The sequence below is a fragment of the Coturnix japonica genome, chromosome 9, assembly GCF_001577835.2.
Source record: "Coturnix japonica isolate 7356 chromosome 9, Coturnix japonica 2.1, whole genome shotgun sequence".
Classification (NCBI taxonomy): Eukaryota; Metazoa; Chordata; class Aves; order Galliformes; family Phasianidae; genus Coturnix; species Coturnix japonica.
In genome coordinates, this window is record NC_029524.1 from 1,721,071 (window position 1) to 1,744,817 (window position 23,747).

Below are 23,747 nucleotides of genomic sequence, written 5' to 3' on the forward strand. Positions count from 1 at the left end.
ACTCGATTCATTCTTCTTGGGGAAAGGGTGAATGGAGGGAATTCTTTCTTCCTGGTTTCCTTGTCATTAAGGAGTCTATCTGTTTCAGATTTATAAACTGGAAACCAATAAGGAAATGAAAACTCTAATATACCTGAGTATAGAGTCCATAAAATCATTCAGTAATAGAAGAAAACCTGAAAAATGGTCATTGTACACAGCAGCTTCCGTGTCTGTAAACAGTAAGTAAAGAGAAGGGAGGAAATTTGTAGAGAAGATCCAGTGACACAGGATGAAGATTTGAGATCGTTTTGATGAAAATTGAGAGGAAACTCGAAGGTTAAAATGAAAAACTTTTGAACACTAGAAGTGGAATTTGAGACTCTGTCTCCAGTCACAAACCACAGGATGACTGTGGAGACTGTAGAATGAGCTGTAAGATACTTGTGAGGAGCAGGAACAGTGATCCTACTATCAAATATGAGGGGCAGAGCTGCAGCCTGTTGGACTGTCGAGACTATTTTCTCATGTTTTTGCTCGTAGGAATTTTATCTCTCTTTCTGACTTATTTCTTAATGCCAAGCAAAGAACTCAGAAATAATCTAGTTTATAGCAATGTCCTCATCATTGCTCACAATTTCCAAATCAATTACGAAGGGATGACTTTTGCTTCTACTTATTAATGTAAATATGGAGGAGTTGCTCAAAGTTGGCAAGACAACCTGATGCTGAAATCGCTCCAGATCTGTGCTAGTTTAACAGAGTTAAATTTGGCCTCCAAGGTCTAAACCTCTCACTGACCACCAACTCCATATGTATAAAAATGTGTACTTGTACAAATATATTGTGGTCTCCACATAATGTGAATTTTCTGTGTTTTAGTTGCCTTTTAATCATTTTCTTACATTCCTTGTACTTTGCATCTATACAGCTCTTCTTTTAGCTCTTTTCTACCTAGCTCTGTAAAGATGTACCTTCCTTTTGTGTGAAGAGTATGAAAAGAAATGAACAAAAAGAAGGTAACAAAGCCATTTAAAACAGGAATAGAGAGAATCCAAGCGGAATAGTCTGCCTTACGTAACTCTGAGAGATGTAGCAGACGACGATTTTAGAAGCTCAATAGAGATGTTCAGATCTTACATTGGAGAACTGTTTAGGGACTGGGGAATATTTTATTCTTATCCTGATTTTACAGAGGTTTCAGGAGGAAAGTCCAGGCATCTTAGGACATGGGAGTCTGACTTCTGAGCTAACGAGGGTCTGTCACAGTGTGAGTGTTTGTACAGACTGGTTAGCTGGAGAATCATCGTCATAGGGCTCTAAAAGGCTTATTGTGCTTGCATGCTTAGTGGTTTCCTCTGAGGGAAGGTGAATTGGATGCCATGCAGATGCTGAAATGAGCCTAAGAATTGCAACTGCTCACTTAGCTGACTTGGTTTGGAATTTACATTGTAATTGGTTTGATCAAAAACGTGAGAGGGAAGTGTGTGTATGTTTTTCTCTCTAATTTCCCATCCTTTTCATCTCTGTCCTGTTCTCACTCTACCTGTGCATATCAACACGATGCTTCTACTGCAGAGACCTGCCTCTTCCTGCTGCTAATCTGCACAGTGTGTAGTTCTGTACGTTAAGGTCCTAGGCCTCAAGGAAGAAGATGAGTGCAGTCAAACAGGAACTGAGCCCTATGCAAGGCAGGGTTTTTACGTGTGACTGATGAGAAAAAGTGAAAAAGGATATACATAACCCAATATTAGGAGCTGTGGCTTTATCAGGCATAGATATAATAGATTGCAAAGCTAAACTTTGTCCATAAGGTTGCCTGGAAACACAGAGAGAAAGGTCCTCCTCCTGGTAGCCATAGGATCTTGTGTTGCAAATCTTGGTAATTTACAAGCTAAGCAGAATCTCACCAAGTCAGTATTAAAATGGGAGACCCTCTAAGGAATATATCGAGAGGACTGTGCTGTCTCAAGGCTAAACAACATTGCAATGTGGTTATTTGAACCATTTGTACCTGAAACTGTTCAGTTTGTTTCCACAAATCACCCAGGTTAATGTGAAATGGTTCATTGTCCATATGCAGCACTCCCTCCATCCACTGTTGTACCTATACAGGCACAGCAGCCTCCTCTCTGTACCGTGTTTGTTTTCTGGGAGGTGGAGACAGACCTATTGTTTTTAATTTAAAAAAAAAAAAAACAACAACAAAAAAAAGAAAATGTAAAACTTTAAAAAAATATTGTATTGTGTTATGACTACTGTTAAAATATTTAAATTTGTAATTAAAAGGTTAATGTTGTTAAAATTCTAAATAAAAGTATCTAAAGTTTTGCTTGTAATAGGATGCACTGTGTCGTTAATGAGCCGGGGAAGGGGATGCTGCACGAAGCCAAGGCTCGGAGCATTGCGGCGGCCGCAGTTTGCCCACCGTGGGAGAAAAGGGAGGTGGGGGGCATCAGTGTGTGCACGGGCAGACAGAGCTCCACCTTATCAGTGCTGACACTGAGGGTGGGCAGCAGTGGGAGCGCACGGTGAGGACCCCGAGGCAGTGTGCCTGCACCACCTAACGTCACCTGGTGCTCGCACAGAGATTGCCTGGGCCGGGCTCTAAGCAGAGACAGTCGTAGCAGCGGATGCTAATGCATGCTCATGGAGCTGCAGTGATGCACGGGATGTATATGGGCCTTGACAAGCACTCCAAGTTGGTGCTGTAAGAAACAGAACCTGCTAGCGTTTGTGCAGCCATCTACAGGCTTACCTGGAATGGCACTGGCAGCTAAGACAGAAGCATTCTTCCCTCTGAAGATCTGTGCTAAGAGCCCAATGTGCTAACTGGAGGAGCTGTACTCAGTTCAGACGAGATGCAAAAGCCAATCGCATCCAGTTACTGAAGGTGCCATGGTACTGACTAGGAGTAGAAATGACTGACGTGAGGGGCACTGCTACGTTTGGCAAAACAGAGCTCTTCGTTTACTGCAGATGGAGAAACTGCTGTTGGGGTTGTAGAAAGCCACCGTGCACACTGCTCAGCAGCCATCATCCCCGCTGAGCCAAGTACAGCCTAGAATCATTTCTCAACATCAAAAACTTAAAAAAGAAAAGGTCCTCTATGGAGGGAACAAGTAAGAGAATGTTCTAGCGAGAGACTCCCAAATCCATAGGAATGCGATGCTGAAGCGTTTCACTATAGCCTTGACTCTCACTGCTTTTATGTTTCCTGCTTCGTTTGTAATCCCTTAGAGCAAGAGCACTGCAGCTAAGGGAAATTCACTTGTCCTTCTCCTTACCTTGCCTTATATCTATCTCACTGTTTTTATTTTTTCCTTTTTGTTAAATGAATGCAAACCTACTTGTCAGTATTTTTTGTATGAAAAAAAGCCAACGCAACAGAAGGAAATGAGGGGGAAACTCTTCAAACAGATAAGCAAAGTGCTCAGAGACGGACAGTGAGCACTTTTCCACCCACAAATCCTATTCTGATCCTTGTATGTGCTGTAGCGTTATGTGAAATGGTTCAGAAAACAGCTTAATAATCAACTGTCACGAGTTTATCGATGTAAACCTTGTCTAAAGGTGTACCATGTTCTTTCTTGTAGCTTCAGAAGAGGAGGACCCTCGAGACACGAGGGCCGGGGACCCAGGGGGAGAGATGGCTTTCCTGGTCCGGAAGATTTTGGGCCAGATGACACTTTTGACTCCCCAGATGAAAACTTGAGAGGAAGGGACCACAGTGCTCGGGGCCGAGGTCGCGGTGCAATTAGAGGTGAGGGGAACATTCTTCTACAGGGAAATAAAAGGAGAAGGTAGCAAGGGCGTTTCTTGGGCAAACAGCAACAAGTTTCACAAATGCAATGTCTCTTCTCACTCCTCTCCATGCATCTGGTGCTGCTCAGGAGGCCGGAAGGGTCTGCTTCCTACCCCCGATGAAATTCCACGCTTTGAAGGTGGGCGGAAGCCAGAATCCTGGGATGGAAACAGAGAATCAGGTAAAGGAATTGCTGAGGTCTGCTTCAGATAATAAACTTCTCAAACGTAACTGCTTTCAAATGAATAACGTTGCTACTTTTCCCTGTGCTTCATGCGCTTGTTGTCAGTTTTTCATCACCAGAGATGCAACGTGTAGTTCTTTGGGCTTGCAAATGTAGAAATAAATGAACTGCCTGGAATGTAGCTTGCTCTGAACGCTGCAGGTTCACAGAATAATAAGCCACTGTGCCCTTAACATTTTGGTTTTAAGGTGAGATCTTACATGCAGTACAGAGCAGCACGTTGGTGTCTCCTGCTGATGAACGAGGTGTAACAGAAAGCTTTTTGAGATGGCTGTTAATGCCAGTAGTCATCTCTGTGTAGAATTACATAGTGGTTCCGAACTGAACTTTAGAACACAAGCAAGCACAAATGACAAACCAATAACAAAAGGTGAATGTGTGATCATCTCTAGAATATGTGAAAATCCTCGTACTGAAAGGAAAGCTTGTTGGGATCTGCCACTTACTTCTTTTTCAATATCTTTTAAACCTGCTTTACCTTCAGCTTCCTTGCAGCTTATTCATATAATGTTGGCTTATTTGCATATTTTGGTGGTGGGGGAAGCTTTATATAACTTCAACCTGTATGTCAAATTGCATGGAAAGTATATTTGTATATGACTGCTTTCTGAAAATGAGGCATAATGGTCAGATGGACGTTATCTAATGATCCTACTTCTTCTTCTCACCATCAGGTCCTCGTCCAGACCACCCTCCTCACGATGGACATTCTCCAGCTAACCGAGAACGTTCTTCTTCGCTCCAGGGCATGGACATGGCCTCACTGCCACCACGTAAACGTCCCTGGCATGATGGACCAGGGACCTCTGACCCCAGGGAAATGGATGCTCCAGGTGGACCTCCCGAGGAAAGGGGAAAAGGTAAATAAGTCCCTTGTACTGAAAACCTCGTGCAACAATGGAGTGTTTTCCAACAAAAGCATTCTCCAGCTTTAAGAATCATCAAATCTTCTCACATCCTCAGACAGAGCCTTAAAACTTAATTGGAACAAAAATATATTAAAAAGCTTAAAAAAAAGCTTTGTCTTTGTAAGCCCATCATTCACTACTTTCATTCAGTGGTGGCTGTGTTTTAGTTCGTCTTTGTTATTTCTGAATGCCATCTGGCTGCTTCAAACTGTCGCTTCCATCCTGAGCTGGCTCTTGTCTATGCTGGAGCTCTCATCCATTGGTGTGTTGTCTCTGGAATGCATTCTGTATCCTTCACTGCCCTTCTTGCCATATCTGTACTCGCTTCAGTTTGAACTTATTGTTTTGTGAATGAGGTGACTAAGAATTGCACACGCCATAGAAGACGTGGTGTAACCATTACTTCATCCACTTCTCTTGGTTTTGTTGTATTCTGCAATGAAAGTATACAAAGAACTGCCAATAGAGGATCAGCTTGTGTATGGGACCTGACTTAAGTAGGTCCTCGCTGACTGTATGAGACATAATCTCCTTTAAACCCCAAGGGATTGCCCCATTACTGTCAACCTTCTGGGCTGCCATGGAGGTACTGAACCTGTGTGAAAAACAGAGGAAAGAGGCATAAAATGACAGGTCTCAACCACATTCAGTTAGTGAGTGAGAGAACCAGATAAAAGACATGATGTGTCTGAGAAAAGGCATAGATTAGACTTCAACATCAGTGACTTTGTGCTTCGTTTTTAGGACGTGGAAATTCAGGAGCTTCCCAGAGAGCAGCAAAATCAGCACGTTCTAATTCTTTAGATGGAGACCATCATGATGGGTTCCACAGGGATGAAGCTTTTGGCGGAGGCCCTGCAGGAGGCAGTAACGCTTCCAGAGGAGGAAGGAGCGGAAGCAATTGGGGAAGGGGGAATAACATGAATTCTGGTCAGTCACGAAGAGGAGCATCCAGGGGTGGCGGAAGAGGCCGATAGAAGAGGCTTTGACTGGGTCACGCCCAGTCCCTGATGGACAATATTTAAATGGACTGCTACTCTGTACTCAAAGAGAAAGTAACCCTGCGAAAACGCAAGCCTGGATTCTTAACTGGGATAACTGAATGTGCATTAGTTCCTAACAAGGGTCTTCTCCTAGATCAGTCAACTGCTCCTAGCTGCGATACTGCAGTTAGCTTTCAGTTTTGTCTCCTCCGCCCCCATTTTTCTCACCTTCTTTTACCTACTTTGTTTTGTGAAGAGCTGGAATTTTTTTTTAGTGTTGAGACATGGAGCACCTCCACAGATTTCAGTTCGATTCCAAACAGAAACTTGTTTCTATATGTACAGTTTGTCAGAGGAGTTATGTTGTTTTTTGTATGAATACAGAATGTAATTTGCGCAAAAACTAACCAAACAAGTGTGTAGTTCTTTACTCACCTCTTCCTATAAAGTGCTGTTTCTTAACAAGCTTATGCATCAGATGGAGCAACAAACGACTTCCTGAAGTCTCATCTGTGGGCACTGCTAACAGCTTATTCCTCATGTTTGGTTTATCGTGTGCAGAGAACTCTTTTTGCCTGCAGTCGCAGCTGTCTATAAGTAACCAGAAGTGCTGACATTAAAACTCCAGAGCACAGGAAGTCACTGCTGCCTGCTGGTCTGCCGTCCTGAAAGAGAAAAACAGGGAACACCACTTAGAAAAAGCTGTCATAGACGTAGTGCATCTCATAACCTGGACTGCCAGCAAACTAGACAGCGTAACTGGTACTGTCATCCTGTGCTTCAGCTGTGGGAGTCGGATACTTCTGTTCACAACAGCATCCGCTTACAGGGATGGAGGAGGAAAGGGAAGAAGTTTAGCAGTTTGATTAATATGGAAACAAATGTTTTCCAATGGCTGTAGGATCCCCTGCATACAGATATGGGTGTCCAGCAGCACCCGCTCTGCTGAAATGCTGTAGTGCAGAGCTCAGGGGTTGCTTGCTGTCACTTTAATGTTTCTAAACATCTTTAGGGTGCTGTTCCTTGGTTTTCCCACAGGAGAGGGATGAGCAGAGGGTTATTTATATTTCCCACATTTTTGCTGCTTATTAGCAATCACAAGTATCCAGCGTGCCCATAAAAAATCATACAAACCTTATAGCCCACCCAGTCCTGCCCCTATGCTGGGCTGGCTGCCCAGGGCTCCACCGATGGCCTTGGGCACCTGCAGGCATGGGGCACCCACACTTCTCAGTGCCTCACTGCCCTCCTGACAGCTCTAAATCCCCCCTTTTAGCTGTTAGGATAGTCACAGTCACATGGCAATGCAGTTCTACAGCTGGCAAAACTACTGCACAGCACAGAATGAGCAGCAGCTGCTTTATCCAACTAATGATATGGTCCCATTTCTTTTAAAGACTGACCTACTCTATCCCGATCCATCTCATTTAAAAGAGAGAGGTGCTTAACTGCTGCTCTCTTGGTCACAAGCAACATTTTACAGTTAATTTGTAGCCTGAAAATTGCATTAAAAATTACAGCAATGAAGGATGCTCAGTAGCCTACAGCATCCTGCTCTTACAGCTCTAGTGTGACCTGAAAGGCAGTGGCTGAGGGGCACCTTGTAGGGTGCAGGTCCTCCATTGGGGAAAGCAGCAGAATCCCTCTTGCTCTACTTGCAGAAGGGCCCCGTGTATTTTTTTATGGGACTGGAAGTGACTATTTAGTAATTCAAGTATCTGCTATGGAGGATGAGCTCTTGGCCCTTAATGCAATACAGTCCCACGCCAAAGCAAACTGGAGTGCATCTAAAAGCAGGAACCCAGCATTCTGTACCTGGGCACAAGGGAAAATGCTTCTTTTTCCCCCCGGTGCTTGGTGAGCTCCACTATTGTACCTGCTAACATCCACGATGGCAGCTTTTCAAACGAAGATCTGAACTATTCCACCGCTGTGGAACGTGAAACTCATGCAAAAATGGGGTGATCGACAAACTATCGGACAGAATCCCACAGCCACAGAGCTTCAACAGTGGTTGAAGGTCTACGCTGACATTCGGTACACAAATGGTTTTATTATCAAAGCCGTCTACGTGCACGTAAGTACCCCCGTGTGACGATCCCCGCTGTACCCCCAGGCGGTGATTGAGGCACACACGGTGCCGGCTCCGTGCGAGGTGCTGGGCGTGTGTTCATCCCTAATGCAGAGCGAGCAGCCCGGTCGGTAGCGGCTCTTGCTGATGGTCCCGCCGTGCCGGCCCGCGGCTCCTGCAAACAGGCCGGCACATCGCACGGTGTTACCGGCCGCACCCGCCTGCAATGCCCGAGCACGGCTCTGCACCCGCAGCCCCGCCGCCTCTTTCACTTACTGGATGCCAATTACCGCGGCTCTCTGCGCACCGAGGGGCGCTGCGGGGCCGGGCCGTGGTTGTCGGTCCCCGCGATGCTCCGCCGGCACGCGCTGCTCCTCGGCTCCCGGCGCTGCATCGGGCGGGGCGCGGTGCCCTGCGAGGTTCGGTGCCGCAGCTCACACGGGCAGCGCGGCCGCCAGGAGCGCCCCGAGGCGGCGGATGCCGGCGGCTCCTCCGGGCAGCGCTCCCAGCAGCGCGGCGCCCGCGGAGCACAACTGCGCGGCGGCTCCCAGCGCCGTGAGCGCGGTGCTGCGCAGCCCCAGCGCGGCGTACAGCGTCCAGCACAGCGCCGACACGTACAGCAGCGACACGGGGCTCGGGGAGCGCAGCAGCCGGGACGGGCCCCGCAGCAGCGCCACGGCCGAGAGCGCGCACAGCGAGCCCAGCGACCACAGCAGCGCGAACTTGCGGGCGCGGAGCAGCAGCAGCGGCGCGTACAGCGCGGCCAGCACGAAGCACAGCGCGGCCAGCACGGAGCACAGCGCCGCCACCAGCACCCGCTGCCACCACGACACGCCCGGCAGCCACGGGTCCGGATCGGCCGCCCACGGCCAGCGCCAGCCCGGCCCCGACCACGGCCACGGCCACGGCCCCGCGCCGCCCCCCGCCGGCTCCTGCTGCGGGCTGACGGCGGGCGGCGGGGCGGGCGCGGCCTTGGACCGCGCGAGGTACTCGTGGATCTGCCGGCCCAGGTCCGCCATGGCGATGCCGGGCCGCACGCGGGCGCTACGCCGCCATCTTGCCGCCAGCTACATCCGGGTCGGCGGGACGGCCGGGGCACCGCGCGTGCGCACTGCGGCCGGGGCGGGGCGGGGCGGTCCGAGCTGGTGGCGGAGCGTTATGGGCCGCCCTGAGCTCCGTTAGTAGTGAGGTAATTAATAAATAGTGCGGTAATTAATAAATAGTGCGGTAATAAATAGTGCGGTAATAGCGCGATAATCACGGCGCTGTGAGGAGAGGAGGGCGGCGCTGCTGAATGGCATCGCACGCTCGTTGTCCATCAGCGCTCAGTATCAACGTTCAGTATCAACGTTCAGTGTCACCGTGTGACACCGTTGCCTGGAGAAGAGAACGTTGCGGGGTGAGCTCACTGCAGCCATTCAATGCCTGAAGGGAACTTACTGCCAGGAGGGGAGTAAACTCTTGGAAAGGGCTGATAATAGCAGGACTAGGGGAAATGGTTTTAAGTTGAAGGAGGGAAGATTTAGGTTGGATGTTAGGGGGAAGTTCTTCACTAGGAGAGTGGTTAGGCCCTGGAACAGGCTGCCCAGGGAGGTTGTGGATGCCCCGTCCTTGGAGGTGTTCAAGGCCAGGTTGGACGGGGCCCTGGGCAACTGATCTAGTAAAGGTGTATGTTTGGTGGCCCTGCCAGGCAGGGGGTTGGAGCTACATGATCCTTGAGGTCCCTTCCAACCCGGCTCACTCTGTGATTCCGTGTGCCGCTGTTCCACACGGAGCAGTTCAGCTCTGTGCTCCCCCCGCCGTTGCTCCGCTCCAGCCGCCCCCTGTACCCGTAACGGCAGCCGTTACTTTGGGAGCAGCGCTCACACACCCGCACACAGCGCGCAGCTCCGCCCTCAGCCCCCTGCGGCGCCGCGGGGCCGGGGTCAGGGCAGGGGGCGGGCCGGGCAGACCGCCATCCTCGGCGCTTCTTTCCCTTTATGGGAAAAGTATGCGCGGGGGCTGCCCCGACGCTCCGTGGCCCCGCGCTGTTGCCGTGCCGGAGTTTGGCGCTGCCCGCCGGGCCCGCAGCGCCGCGCGGAGCCGCCCGTCCCGCCCCGCAGCCCCTCGTTGTGCCGCCATGACGGGCAGGTAAGGGCGGGGGGCACCGCCGTGTGGGGACGGACGGGAACCGAGCGGGGCCGGCAGCGGCTCCGTGTGGGCTGAGCGGGACAGGCCGTGTGATGTTCGGTGCCGTGTGATGTTCGGTGCCGTGTGATGTTCGGTGCCGTGGGACCGCCCGGCCTTTAACGGGGCTGCACGGCCTGTGTGTGCACAGCGGCTGCAGTGCCCGGCCGTGGTCGTGGTGCTCATGTCTGTTGTGTGGTGACGTGCTGTGGTTGATGGGCGGCTGTATTAGAATCACAGAATGGCCTGGGTTGGAAAGGCCCACAGTGCTCATCCAGCTCCAACCCCCTGCTGTGTGCAGGGTCACCAACCACCAGACCAGGCTGCCCAGAGCCACATCCAGCCTGGCCTTGAATGCCTGCAGGGATGGGGCATCCACAGCCTCCTTGGGCAACCTGCTCTGCCTTCATGGTCTGGCTTTTGTTCTTCTGATGTGTAACATCATTGTTTTGTATGAGGCTGAAGAGCCCTATAGGTTCACAGGGGCACCTGTCCAGAGCTGGGCAGGATGCTTTGTGAGACTGGGCCAGCAGCTGCTTTGATCTGAGAGGCTCCTTTGGTGACATGGATTGATTATGTGAAGGCAGGGGGTTTTACACAGCTCCATCTCCCAAGTCTGGCAGAGCATGAATTGCTGCTGTGACCTCCAGGTGTGCAGCCTTCAGCAGGTGATTAATTAGCAATGGGATGCAGGTTAGAGCTTCTCTGGTCTTCCCGGCTGCAGCAGAGTGTCAAGTGAAGCATGAGCAGAACTGGAGCAGAACTGCCCTCATCCTGCTGCAGCTCTCCTGGACCACCAAGGGAACTCCCTCCAGGAAGGTGACTCACTGCGTGTCCCTGCCAGGGCTCCTTGGCCACCTCCCCACTCTACCATGGGGTGCCGTGGCCGGCCTGCGCCTGCAGGGCCTGGCAGCCTCAGGGCTGTATTGGCGGCGCAGGGCTGGGCAGGCACAGCCAACAGGGCCCCAGGGTACGTGTGGGGGGCTCATGGGCACGGCTGGGGCTGCTGCGGGGGGTGGTGGGTGTTCTTTGTGTTGGGGCAGGGACTGTCTGTGCTCAGCAGGACAGGATGGAGCCTGGCTCTATTTCCAAGCAGATTATGAAGGAGAGGACTTTCCTGATGGGGAAGCTTTCGGTTTTTAACAATAGCAGGAAAGCAGCAGTGGAGAACTTTTCCTGTGTGGAAGCTGGATTGTTCAGAGCCAGCAGCAGCACAGCTCTGGGTAGTGCTGGAGTGTTTCGGTGCCGTGGGGACAGAGGAGTAGTGAAATGCGGTCATTCAAAGCACTGAGGCTCAGTAACCTGTTGGTACTGTGAGTATTGGGCTTCTTGACTTTAGTGTCTGTCTATTGGAAGCTGCAGTTCCTGGCACAGCTGCTGCATGGGATCGCTTACCTGGCAGGCAGAGCTGCTTGAGTCCGCCCAGGCAGCCACAGAGCTCAGCTTGAGGGTTACTTTTCCCATGTTTCTAATTAAAATTGTAACCATCTTCACAACTCTCATTGGTTAACTTTGGGCAGGAGGGCAATTAGCAGAAATGAGCTGAGTGAAGTCATTGCATCTGGGGAGAGTGGTGAGCTGCAGCAGCAGTGTGGGGTCTGAGGGCTGCGTGGTGCTGAGAGCAGTGAGTGTGCAGCACAGCTGGCCTTGGGGCTGGGAATGTCAGTCTTGTTTCTATGCCTTCGTGGTGCAAATGGTGGCGATCCAAAGCAGCACTGCTGCTGGTAACTGATGAACACAGCTGGAAGCAGTCAGTTGTAGCAGTGCTGGTAAACAACCATCACCACAGGCTCCTTGGAGATAGTGGAAGTGAAGAAGAGGAACGCGGAGTGTTTGCATTGGAAGCCATTTATCAGGTGCACGTTGTGGTGCGTGGCTGATAATAGAGGGGTGGTGTTGCTGCCTCGCAGATGTGATCTGTTAAACACAGACACTGCTTCGTGCTGCTGCCCTGGGTGAACCTCTGGCTTCTGCAAATAGCAATGGCTGGGAGCTGGTAGGGCAAGGAGAGGAGAAGAAACTCTAAAGGTTCGTCCCCACGTTGTGACTGTAAGTTGCTTTTCTGTGTTATTCTTAGCTTTGCTTGCCCCTCGGTAGTGAATGGCAAGGAAGAAGTGTAGATTTAATTGAGAATTTGGGTAGGCAAGAAGAAATGCCACAATGCTACTAAGGTCACATTCAGCCAGCTACAAAATATCTCAGCAGGGAGTGAAATGGAATCATAGAATGGTTTGGGTTGGAAAGGACCTTTAGGATCACCTGGTTCCAACCCCCTGCTATAGGCAGGGACACCCCCCATAGCCCAGGTTGCTGAATGGAGATAGAGTGACTGCTCTGATTTCCATCTTGTCCGTGGCACAACCAAGTGGTGATGGCTTTCCTTGGGTTTGACTTTGGACTACCCGATGAACACGTCTGTGTGTGGTCTGAATAACCACATAGATGTTATTGCATCGAGATACCTTCTACATACATGAGAGTCTGTTGGTAGGTTAGTATGAGTGGAGAGCTCCTTAGTGTAGGTTTGTTCTGTCTTCTGAGCTTTGGATGATGCCCCGTGCTCTTATACCTTGAAATGCTGTCCTCAGATTTCTTTGGTATGATACCTGTAAGGTTTTTAGTCATCCCCACATTAAAGTAAGTCCTGATTCAGCACTGATGGAGATCTGCAGGGCTCTGAGCTCCTGGTGGAGCTGTGGTGTCCCTGTTGATTGCAGGGAAGTTGGACTGGATGGCCTTTAGAGATCTGTTCACCTCTAATTCTGTGATCATTCTGCTGGGAGCTGTGCTGTGTGAGTGTTCCCAGTGTGTTCCGTTGGGTTTGCACCAGGATGTTGAGCTGGTTGTGTTCCCGCGGCCTTTCCTGTGTTTGTGTCACCAACTTATTGTTAAAACAGGGGAGGATTTTGTATCTGACTTCATTGCAGAACTGGTGAGCACACAGTGCCAGCAGTGCTCCGTGCTGGAGGCTGTCCTGCTGTGTGGTACAGCACCTTGCTGCTCATGGCCTGTGTGTGACCTGCTGTCCCCAACACTGAGCTGTTGGAGCAGGTCAAGAGGAGGGACACAAAGATGATCGGAGGGCTGGAGCAGCTCCCCTAAGAGGACAGATTGAGAGATGGGGCTCTTCAGCCTGGAGAAGAGAAGGCTGTGGATGGACCATATAGTGACCTTCCAGGACTTAAGAGGCCCCCTTAAGCTTGGGAGGGACTTTTTATAAGGGCAGGTGGTGACATGATAAGGGGGAATGGCTTTTAACTGAAATACAGTAGATTTAGACTAGATATTAGGGAGGAATTCTTTCCTGTGAGGGAGTTGAGACACTGGCACAGGTTGCCCAAGGAGGCTGTGGATGCCCCATCCCTGCAGGCATTCAAGGCCAGGCTGGATGTGGCTCTGGGCAGCCTGGGCTGCTGGTTGGTGACCCTGCACACAGCAGGGGATTGGAACAAAGTGATCTTTAAAAGTCCTTTCCAACCCAAACCATTCTGTCATTCTATGGTCAGTAGAATGAGCGCATCACAGCAAGAAGTTGAGACTCTCTCTTCATCATGGTTTTCCCCTATTTGTTTGGACATGAGATGTAGGATTTTAAGGCTGCATTCTGTTACCATATAGAGAACTTGGATTACCATGATGACGAGTGTGAAAATGTTGTGGAAGCTGTTCGGTTAATTCCCATTTTAGGAGAGAAAGGGGAAACGGTCCTTTGATTTGTGTGTGCGACTTTGTGGGTTTATTTCAGCCTCGCTTTCTGGAGAAGTGAAGCCAAGCCAGGCGGGATGGCTCCTTTCTTTTTGTACCCTTTTAACTCTTCAACAGTTCCAACTCATTTGTCAGGAAGGCACAGGCTTTGTAGGCTTTGTATGTCATTATATCCCAAGGTGTCTTGTGCACATCAGCTACCAGGTAGATGGGGAGAGGCCCCATTAATTCTCACTGTTGGGGGGAGGCTGTGGTGGAAGATGGATGCTTATACATTGGGAAATCTTAGGAGTGCACATCCCCAGACCAGAAATACTGAGGAGTCGGCATTCATTGGGTTTGCTGCTGTATTTTGAACGATGGGGATTTGGTTTGGGCTTTAGCAGGATGACATAATGGGGTGGAAAACTGGCAAAGCAGCCAAAAGTTTGTGATAGAGAGATCTGCTACATGAGTTAGTTCTGCTGCAGTGCTGCTGCCTGCCCAGTTGAGCTGCAAGAACATTATTTCCAGCTGATGTCAGTGCCTCAGTCATTGGTGGTGAGTGTTTGTGTGTGTGTCACAGGGAGTTTAAAGCAATGGAAATGTCGTGTTCATAGATATTGGAGAAGCTTGGATGGCGTGAGTGTATTCCTGATTCATTTACAACATTGCCGATGTTCTCACTCCTGTCTTTATTCCAGTAATATGTCTGATGCTCTCGCGAATGCAGTGTGTGAACGCTGCCAGGCTCGATTTGACCCTGCAGAGAGGATAGTGAACAGCAACGGGGAGCTCTACCACGAGAACTGCTTTGTCTGCGCTCAGTGCTTTCGTCAGTTCCCAGATGGACTTTTTTATGAGGTGAGGTTACACGCTGTGCATGAGAGTAAAGAAATAGCTTTGTTAAAAGGCAAAGAAATAGGTGAAAATTATGACAGTAATATGAATTTCCATCTTTCTTGCATGTTTAATTTCTAAGCCTTAAGAGAGATTTGCAGCTTGGTTTCTTTTTCTACATGAATTTGAACATGCTGCGTTCTTTGCTTTTTAGTCCTCTGTAGGAGGAGTCATTCTAAATACATAAGTTTAGAAAACAAACAAACTATAGGGAAAGAAACTTCAGGCACCCCAGGATTCTTGTTGTCTTGTAGGGGCTTTGCTGTTGGTTTAATTATTTGCTAAACAGATTCACAATGAGGCTGAAACTGTATTTGGTTGTTGCTTTGAGGAAATCCCTGGGAACTTAAAAACAGGTCAGAAGGGGGACTAGAACTGAAAACCTTGTCTGGTCTTGACCAGTTCATTATTTCAAATGGAAAGTGCTGAACTGTAGGGACTGATCACCATTCAGCTATTCATGATGGCTCATTCTCTTTTTTCTTTTCAGTTTGAAGGTCGGAAGTACTGTGAGCATGACTTTCAGATGCTGTTTGCTCCTTGCTGTGGGGAATGTGGTAAGATGTACAAATACACATTTGTACAGCCTCATCCACCTACATACTTCCCACAATGAGCTGCACTGTTAGGGGCAAGCGGCCTTTCTTTTAGCAATGCTGGCCCTGTAGCCTTTGCATCCATTGAAACACCACAGATTCACAGAATGGCTTGGGTTGGAAGGGACCTCAAGGATCATCAAGCTCCAACTCCCCTGCCACAGGCAGGGCCACCAGCCTCCATAGCTGATACTAGGCCAGGCTGTTAACTCCCACCACTGTGTGCTGTCCAGCCCTGGGCTGAATTGTTGGAGTCATTTTAAGAAGCAGGAAATCTGGAGCGAAACAAAGGAGGTAGAGGTGATTTGGAGCATCCTGGTGGTGGGAAGAGGGCTGTTTTGTTTTTTCCCCCCCCCAACTTATAGCATAATAGTTCTTGTGGAGTTAAAAGGGCAGAATTATTAAGGGCTGTAGATGTTTAATAAAACTGTTTTCTGCATGGATCTCAAGGTGCTGCTTTCCTTTTGTAGGTGAGTTCATCATTGGCCGTGTTATCAAGGCAATGAACAATAACTGGCACCCAGAATGTTTCCGTTGTGAGCTTTGTGATGTGGCACTTGCTGACCTGGGTTTTGTGAAGAATGCTGGCAGGTAAGACAGAGCAGCAGCTCTGGAAAAGCTGTCGGTGCGTTGTTGATGTGGTAGTGAGATGCTGAGAGTGCTCCATTGGTTATATACCAGGAGGTGAAGCTTGTAGAGGTACAGAAGCAGCTTTAAGGAGTAGCCTGTTTTGGAATGGGGAATTTAATGAAGGACAGTGTTCTTTGTTCAATGGGATGTGTGGAAAGCAGGAACTCAAGCATTAGTAGCTAGTGGAAAGGTACTGAAAAAAAGGGATTGTAGGTAAGAGGCCAGATAGCAGGTGAGAAAAGGGATTGTGTGATGCTGAGTAGGCTGTTTATCAGGTCATAAGCTGCTGAGCATCAATTCAAAACATAGCAAAAGGCCACGAGAATGTGAGGATTACACCAAAATGTATTCAGGATAAGGTTTACTCAGTCTTCATAAACCATTCATTTTGTATAAAGAAATACAAAATCAAGTCCTAAGGTAGATTAATGCATTTAATTAAGAAGTAAGAAACTAAAACCTTCTACAGAAGCATATCATAAGAAAATAAACCCATCTGACAGTTAGTTCATAGTGTTGTATGATTCACAGTTAATTTCAGGCTTTCATATCTTGAGCAAAGCTTAGTAGTTTCCCGGGGTTTACATTTTCACTACCTGAAGGGTGAGGAAGGAAAGGTTGTGTTTGTACCCTGTCCAGCAGGAAGACCCTTCCACTCCCTTTTCTGTTCAGTCCTTCAGTATGCGACTTCTGTGTCTTAGTTTTTAGAGCTGGGTGCAATAAATTTTCATGTGACACCTCAGCTTGTTATAATCTGTGCTGTTGTTACAGCACCTAGGAGGATTCCTGGGTCTTTTTAGGAAAGCAGTTCGGATTCAAACAATTCAAGGAAGAAAAAAGAATGTTTAATTTCATAATATGTGGGCCAAATTTTAAATGTACATGAAATTTGTGTGCCTATGTATCTGTACATCCCAAATTTATTTCACCTGCCATGTGGTTTCCTATAACATTTACCTCTTTTGCATAGAAGCTTTCTGCTAGCAAATGCTGTTGGAAACTGTTGTGTTCATTTTCTGTTTTCTCACTGTACCTGATTTTGCCTGGTCTGCCTCTCATTCCCAGATATATTCCACTGGATATCATTTGTGTCAGTGAGGATAGTTAAGGCAATCCCTGCTTTATCTGTAGCAAATCAATAGCCTGGCTGGGTAATCTGCCAAAATGAAATAGCTGTAAAACACCTTGAAGATGAGAATTTCTCTGGGCAAAGGGAACATCAGTAAAATAAATACCCTGGTGGTGATTAAGAGATGTGTGGATATGGCACTAAAGGACTTGGTTGGAGTGATGGTGTTTGGTAGGTCAGGTGGGTGGTTGGACTTGATCTTGAAAGTCTTTTCCATCCTAAATGTTGCTGTGATTTCTGCTTGCTTTTGTCCACCTTTACTGATTTTTAAGACAGAGGTTCATAGCTTTTTGATCCAGTATGTAGTAAAGATGAATGCTGTATTCCTAAGCAGACCTTTTCTATTCTTTAGTGGGAGTACTATCAGGATGTCTGATGTTTGGCAGGGAACTACCTAACAGAGGCAGTGTAGTAAACATTGTCTGGCCTTTGAAGCTTTGAGCCCATCTCCTGCTCTCAGCACTTGGAAGCAGTTAAAGAATGGTCAGTACTCCCTTAATTGCATTCCATGTTGGATGTGTTGCAGCATTTTGCTTTTTATTTATTCTTTTTTTTTTTTTTTGCTATGGCTTAGTGCCATTTTTCTGCCTGTGGTGTATAAACACTGAGCACGCAACTTGAACAGAACGTACAGTCTACACAAGGAATGGATCTCTGGAGTTGGTGCAATGTGATGTTTTAAAGTAGGTTTATGCATTGTGTATAGGAAAAGCCATTACTGAATGCTTTGGGGATCAAGCTGTTTTGCAAAAAGAAGCTGTCCGTTTCACAGCCCGTGTTCCCTTAGTTGTCCTGAAGTGCTCAGCTTCCTCTGCAGGAGTGAGCCTGGCTCTGGTAATGCTGCCTTTCTGCATATCTGCACTGCTCTGATGGTGGTGGATCAGCCTTTTCATGGTGAAGCAGTGGCAGGAGTCACGTTCACAGTTCAGATTTGGCACTGAGTGAGCTTTCGTTCGTCTTCCCCTCACACGTCTGCGGTATCATCACCGTCCTCTTACCACAAAACAGGTTGCACAAAGCGTCACGGAATTTCTCAGCTACAAAGAAATACATGACCGGGTCGAAGGCCCCATTCAGACTGGTGAGGCAGGAAGTGATGCGGTTATTGAGTGCTAGCAGGCGCTGCGTCTCGCAGGAAGCCTTGGTCCCATTGTAATGGAGGATATAAATGTAGCGATTGACGTGATAAGGTACAAAACAAACCAGAAAGATCAGCAGGACCATGATGATCATCTTGATAGCTTTTTCCTTCAAGTGTTTCTCAACTCTGTTCCCACTCTTCAGGCTTCTGATGATCAGTAAATAGCAAGTCACCGTAGTAACAAATGGGAAGGTGAACGCAACCGCTAAGGACACAAGGGCGTGACGCGATGCCTTTTCTCTATAGAGCTGCAGGCAGATGGTTGTGTTGTTCATTTCCACAGTCTGCACGCTGAGCAGCAGGGGGGCCATCGCAACCCCTACTATGAGCCATAGAAAGGCACATGCCAGATGGGCATAAAGGGGCCTGCGGAGCTTGATGGACTTCACGGGGTGCACAATGGCCAGGAAGCGGTCAACGCTGATGCACATGAGGAAGTAGATGCTGGCGTACATGTTGAGGTAGAAGAGGAACCCAGTGAGTCTGCATGGGATCTCACCAAACGGCCAGTGGTTACCTGAGAAATGATACACCAGCCGGATGGGGAGCACCAGCACGAAGGAGAGGTCAGCAACAGCAAGGTGCATCAGGAAGATGTTGGCGGGTGTGCTGGACTTCTGGTCCCGAATGAAGAGCCAAAGAGCCAGGGAGTTGCCAATAAAAGCCAGGATGAAGTCCAGGAAGTAGAAGGTGGCAAAAAGTATGTTCTCGAGGGGGGTCTCTTTGCCACATTGCTCTGAAGTTTCCAAAGGGAAGTTTGACTGATTGGAGCAATTGAAGAGTAGACTCGAGGGATCAGCTGGGCCTTTCATTTTTCACCACAGTTTTGAAGTATGAAAGAAAAACCTGAAAGAGTTGAAGCAGTATGTTATACAAGCCTGTTTTTTGGAGAACAGCATGCATGGAAATCAGTGTGGTCTTGTGCTTGCTGATACTGATATGTTGCAGTATCCACAGCAGTACCTCTATTAGTTGTACTAATCGATGATAACAGCACAATGTTCAATACGTATTTAAAGAATCAGCAGCTAAGGAAGGTGTAAACTGCAGCTTCCTGTTCCTGTGTACACTCTGAAAGGTCACTGAGGCAGCATCAAATACAACTGTGTTGGAAAAGCAGTTGGAAAAAAGCAATGAAATAATGATAGCAAAAGACAAGAATTTCCGTTTGGCTTTAGTGTCTGTTTGCTTTGCCCAGGGAAACAAGAAGGCGCCTCTTGTTTCTTTGATACATTCTTCACCCATTAAAATGTTTTAAGATCAGTCTGCTCCATTTCCCTCTACCGAGGTTGGAATTTTAAGGTAAAGGCTGACACTGTTACACAACATTGTGAGTCTCAGGGAGAAGTTATACTGTGTGCTGAGATCTTACATCATCAGGCAGATGGTCTGAAGCATCCCAACAAATTGGAGTATATCCACCTGACTGAGAAACTGAAATGCCTGATTAAGTGCAGACCAGTGTATTAGAAGTTTGTGAATGGAACTCCAAGGTAATTCCCATTTTTTGTTGGCTGCTGTCACTTTAAGGTGGACAGAAAACTGCGGTAGGTGAAGGATGAGCCCGCTGGGCCACCTGTGCTTACTGCATGGCTGGAGAGACCAGTCAGCAGGAAGGGGAACAAATTACATTTGGAAACAGAAATTTCTTTGTGTGGCCACAGAGGGGCCTTCTTACTCCATGCACTCCCCAAATACAGTGTGTGTCTATGGCTCAAAAAAGACTAAGTGTGAGTGTGTGGGTAATCACTGTCTGCTGCCAGCTAGAGAGAGCAACGCTTTAGTAGATGGCATTACCTAAAGTACATCTAGACTGTCCTTTTTTCCAAGGGACATTTCATTCTCTATAAATACATGTGATATCTTACACTGTGCACTTCCTGATGCTTTCATGAACAAAAAGAAAATGCTGTTGCCGTTCTCTGTGTGAATTTCCTGGGGTTGCTGGAGAGCACACAAGTTTAGGTTTTAGTCTTCATTAGTCCTATATAAAATAAAGCCTAGAGGTCTTTTTGAACCCAAGAGCTTGGAGTTTCCATGTGATGGATGCTCAAATGCTCGTCTTCCCTGGATGGAATTAGTTTAAATGTATATTTTTCTATTGCATAGCAGTGAAGAAATATGCTGAAACCATGCCTTTGTATGGGCTCTTAATTTACAGTGGTGCCTATCATCTTTGTTTACATTTTTGCAGATAAAATAAAACTTAATGATCTGTGTATGTTCACATACCTGTCAGTGATGAGTTAGATGGTCTGATGGTAAGCGCTCCTCTTTATGTGGTTACACCATTGAAAAAGCAGTGAGTACAAGACTGGACCAGCTGAGAAGGCTGAAGGGAGGGTAGCAGATAAGGAAGTCTCTTCCCTTGATGGCAGCGATTTAACTTCAGAAAACAAAGCAGGAAGCCCTGCTTACAAGCCAGATGCTTGAGAGTTAGCAGCTGATACACTGAGCTCATTTCCTATGGAGGACCTTTGGAATTCAGGCATTTCAATCAGCAGTTTTGTCCTCAGTGATGTCTGCACTGACTCTGCCATTGATTTCTATCTGGACCTGTTTTCAGTGCAAAGTGCTGTGGGGTGGAGGAGAAGGGAGAACATGGGTCTGTCTGCAAGCTCAAAACATCAGTGGCAAGAAGGAGATCCTTAGAGCAGATGATAAAATCAATAGATTCTCTCTTGTTCAAGTGATTGCCTTCCCCTGAGATCTGGTCCTACTTGTTGGAGGAAGGAGAAGGAAGGTATCATTCATTGCTTCGTCAGAAACTAAACAAATAGAGAATCATAAGCCTCTTACAGCTGGAAGGGACCTTTAAAGGCCATGTAGTCCAACTCCCCTACATTGCACAGGGACACCACAGCTGGATCAGGTTGCCCAGGCTCATCAGCCTGGCCTTGAAAGTCTCTGGGGATGGAGCATCAACCACCCTCACTGTTAGAGACTTTTTCCTTATATCCAGCCTAAATCTCCCCTCTTTAAGCTTGAAGCCATTTCCTCTTGTTCCATCACCACAGACTCTGTAGCAGAGTCTGTCCCATTCTTTCCTGTCACTCCTCTTTAGATACTGACAGGTCACTCAGCTCTCCCTGCAGCCTTCCCTTCTCCATGCTGCACAGCCCCAGCTCTCAGCCTGTGCCCATAAGAGAGGTGCTCCATCCCATGGGGAATTGGGTCTCTTTCTAATTTTGCTTAGATTTTAAGTTACAAGGGAACTTTAGTCGAGTTCTGCATTTCTTTGCAGGTCTGTTTGTTGACAGAATGCAGCACTAAACTAGGTCAGAGGAAAAGCTGCTGTTTTGCTAGGGTTACCTATTGAGGTCATGTCTGAGTAGAGATGTGTTTGACAGAAAGCTACAGCTTTACAAACAGAGCAGGTTTCGCAGTAGTAGATTGTGGAATCCCCTTTGCTGTTATGTACTGCTTTGCTTTTATTCTGCATGTCTCTCCTATCAGTGTAAATAAGTGATTTACCCATCAGACTTTTTCTTTCTTCCTGGTTTGTTAGCTTACAAAAAAGGACGCTTGTAAATCCTGCACCACTTTTGTACTCATCTGTATTTATCCTGAGAGCAAACTCGAAACTTTCCCAGATGACCCAGACTGTGTAGTCTGAGCTATTGTATGTAGTGTAGCACAAGAGGCTTTGACTACACAAACAGAAAACTTATTTAGGACTCTGTCTCACCACCCAGTAATTTCTGCTTGGATTGCACCCCTGGTGCTGTGGGAACATTTCTTGATGTACATATTGCTGGGCAGGGTGCTGTTGTGGTGCCATTATCACACCCCCCGGGGCTGGGCTGGAAGGGGATGTCACCACTCATTAGCAATGCACACACACTGCCCATGTTTTATGTCCCTGTTTCTTTTCTGCTCAGAAACTGATAACAGTCCCTGGGGCTGTCGGTGCAGTGTTACACTATCAGTTATTAACAATGCTAAAAACAATAAACAGAAAGAATAACTCATCATAAATTCATTACCTGGCTAATTGGAAGGCTTTGTTATGATGCTTACTGCAGGTAAATACAAAGTGTATGTTGAGGTTCGTGGTGTATTTCAGAAATGACTGCTCTTGTCCAGCTGGAAGAACTTTGGTTTGGGACTGTGCTGCTTTATTTCGGGTTGCAGCATCTTGTCTCCTGTCTTTCTCTGTAAGTGTTCTCCATTAGAAGGAGCCCACTTTGAGCTGATGTTGTTCTCCTGACAGTCACTCCTGCTGAGTCTCCCACCCCTCAGTTTCCATCAGTGATGGACACACAGCAGTCAGCTTTCCTGGCCAAAAGGATGGACTTTAAGGACTGAAGCGTGAAAAGTTTTGTGTTTTGATCTTCAAAATATTCTGCTTTGCTTAGTTTCAGACATTTCCCTTATGTTCATGATCCCACTTTGTGTATCTTTCTGCCTTCCTGACACCAGCTAAAACTCACAGCACGAGGAAAGCAACTTTGCTAAAGAAGTTTGTCTCTTACCTCTTCACAGCGCAGTCCTATGGGTGGAGAGTTGGCTCCTTTTAGGGAAGATCTCAGGGAACTCCTTCTGATGGCAGCAAACCAAAATGAAGCAGCAGCGGCAAAACCGAGAAGCTGATCCAAAAAGAGAACACGGCTGCAGAGGTGCAGGAGGGTGCCCCTCTATATAGCGTCCTTCTGGCTCTGATAGTGCCTTATCAGCTCAGGCACACAACGGAGCAGGGAGAGGACACCCCTGCACTGAAGAGCTTTCTTCATCCCAGCTGAGCCCTTGGCATGGGGCTTGCTGCTGCTGTTACAGATATGAATGTGCTGTATGAATATTGCAGTGTTTGTGGTGCTCACTGGTGGCTGCTGCTGAACTCCCAGCCTTTCACACAGCCCTCTTGGAGTCCCCTGATTATTTTAGGAGGGTGGAGTGGAGCATTGTTTGGGGGAAGTCTGGTATTAATAGGCACAACAGGACATTTCAGAATGGGATAATTCCATAATGGTGGGAGTGGGGAGAGGGAGAGGGGCGGCTGCTATGGCAACAGCTCAGCCTGTCCAACACTTCCTTTTGCTTGCAATAGAGGAGGGTCTATGGGACAGCAGAGAGGGCCTGTGAATGGGGAGGGGTTGATAATGGTTTATCAGTGCAAATGGCTGAAGGCATCTTATTCAGCTGAATGAGAGGGGTCTCTTTCAGGACACTCGCTTCAGGGTCCCTGTGTCCTGCCCCATATAATTACTCTCCATTTGACAGTGCCGAATAAAATTGATGCCTTTATGCTGAGATGAGCACAGCTGCATGTTTCCTTATAATGGGGTCCTGTCTGCTTTTTCTGGATTCCGTCTGGGCAGACAGTAGTTCCAGCCCTGGAGAGAGACTCTTGATGACGGGAGGACTCATATTTGGAGAGAATAATAATGAAACTTAGCACTTAGACAGGCGCCTGCCAGCTGAGGGTCAGAAATGTTTCTGAGGTCTCACAACAACATCTGTGTTGAATCCTTATCCACATTTTACAGATCTAAGGGTGAGTGATTCATCCTA

The 23,747-nt window shown here is 47.8% G+C and overlaps 4 protein-coding genes across 18 annotated transcripts in view; 2 read left to right on the forward strand and 2 right to left on the reverse strand.

The window, feature by feature from the left end:
• The window catches only part of WDR33 (WD repeat domain 33), a 59,560-nt gene extending 53,234 nt beyond the window's left edge, over positions 1-6,326 (forward strand). For 2 of the 3 annotated variants that reach the window (XM_015871006.2, XM_015871007.2), the window contains exons 20-23: positions 3,576-3,742; positions 3,873-3,965; positions 4,703-4,888; positions 5,681-6,326. In XM_015871006.2, the coding sequence (XP_015726492.1) occupies positions 3,576-3,742; positions 3,873-3,965; positions 4,703-4,888; positions 5,681-5,913 (679 nt within the window). In that variant the 3' untranslated portion in view covers positions 5,914-6,326. Of the gene's footprint in view, positions 1-88; positions 2,179-3,575; positions 3,743-3,872; positions 3,966-4,702; positions 4,889-5,680 lie in introns of those variants that run through there. The other variant, XM_015871008.2, reaches the window with a different exon arrangement.
• Positions 1,132-9,071, reverse strand: SFT2D3 (SFT2 domain containing 3). 5 transcript variants are annotated; one of them, XR_004308295.1, is made up of 6 exons: positions 8,267-8,415; positions 7,735-8,165; positions 6,355-6,584; positions 4,697-5,531; positions 2,738-3,942; positions 1,132-2,148 (listed from the first exon to the last, which is right to left on the reverse strand). XR_004308295.1 is itself a non-coding variant. In XM_032446451.1 (2 exons), exon 1 carries the CDS (start codon positions 9,007-9,009, stop codon positions 8,425-8,427), a length of 585 nt encoding a protein of 194 aa, XP_032302342.1. In that variant the 5' UTR covers positions 9,010-9,071; the 3' UTR covers positions 7,953-8,165; positions 8,267-8,424. The 5 variants fall into 5 exon arrangements, 1 of the variants encoding a protein (XP_032302342.1); XR_004308296.1 differs by lacking the exon at positions 1,132-2,148 and having other exon boundaries at positions 3,263-3,942; positions 8,005-8,165; XR_004308294.1 differs by lacking the exon at positions 1,132-2,148 and having other exon boundaries at positions 3,263-3,942; positions 7,796-8,165.
• A 19-nt stretch (positions 9,072-9,090) lies between these two features.
• Positions 9,091-23,747, forward strand: part of LIMS2 (LIM zinc finger domain containing 2) — a 62,447-nt gene continuing 47,790 nt past the window's right edge. For 4 of the 8 annotated variants that reach the window (XR_004308290.1, XR_004308292.1, XR_004308293.1 and 1 more), the window contains exons 1-4: positions 9,911-10,120; positions 14,545-14,704; positions 15,231-15,297; positions 15,807-15,927. Coding sequence is in view for 4 of the 8 variants with exons in the window: in XM_032446449.1 (XP_032302340.1) it covers positions 9,981-10,120; positions 14,545-14,704; positions 15,231-15,297; positions 15,807-15,927 (488 nt within the window). In the remaining 4 variants the exon portion in view is untranslated. Of the gene's footprint in view, positions 9,180-9,265; positions 9,390-9,910; positions 10,121-11,335; positions 11,470-14,544; positions 14,705-15,230; positions 15,298-15,806; positions 15,928-23,747 lie in introns of those variants that run through there. The other 4 variants (XM_015871032.2, XM_015871033.2, XM_032446449.1 and 1 more) reach the window with 4 other exon arrangements.
• Positions 16,383-23,228, reverse strand: GPR17 (G protein-coupled receptor 17). Of its 2 annotated transcripts, XM_032446450.1 has the most exons (3): positions 22,712-23,228; positions 20,469-20,811; positions 16,383-19,082 (listed from the first exon to the last, which is right to left on the reverse strand). In XM_032446450.1, exon 3 carries the CDS (start codon positions 19,046-19,048, stop codon positions 18,014-18,016), a length of 1,035 nt encoding a protein of 344 aa, XP_032302341.1. In that variant the 5' UTR covers positions 19,049-19,082; positions 20,469-20,811; positions 22,712-23,228; the 3' UTR covers positions 16,383-18,013. The 2 variants fall into 2 exon arrangements, with proteins under 2 accessions (XP_032302341.1, XP_015726529.1); XM_015871043.2 differs by lacking the exon at positions 20,469-20,811 and having other exon boundaries at positions 22,712-23,227.

Bases quoted from the DNA above. Each gene is read 5' to 3' on its own strand.
- SFT2D3 (XM_032446451.1), bottom strand. From the start codon at position 9,009: ATGGCGGACCTGGGCCGGCAGATCCACGAGTACCTCGCGCGGTCCAAG.
- GPR17 (XM_032446450.1), bottom strand. From the start codon at position 19,048: ATGAAAGGCCCAGCTGATCCCTCGAGTCTACTCTTCAATTGCTCCAAT.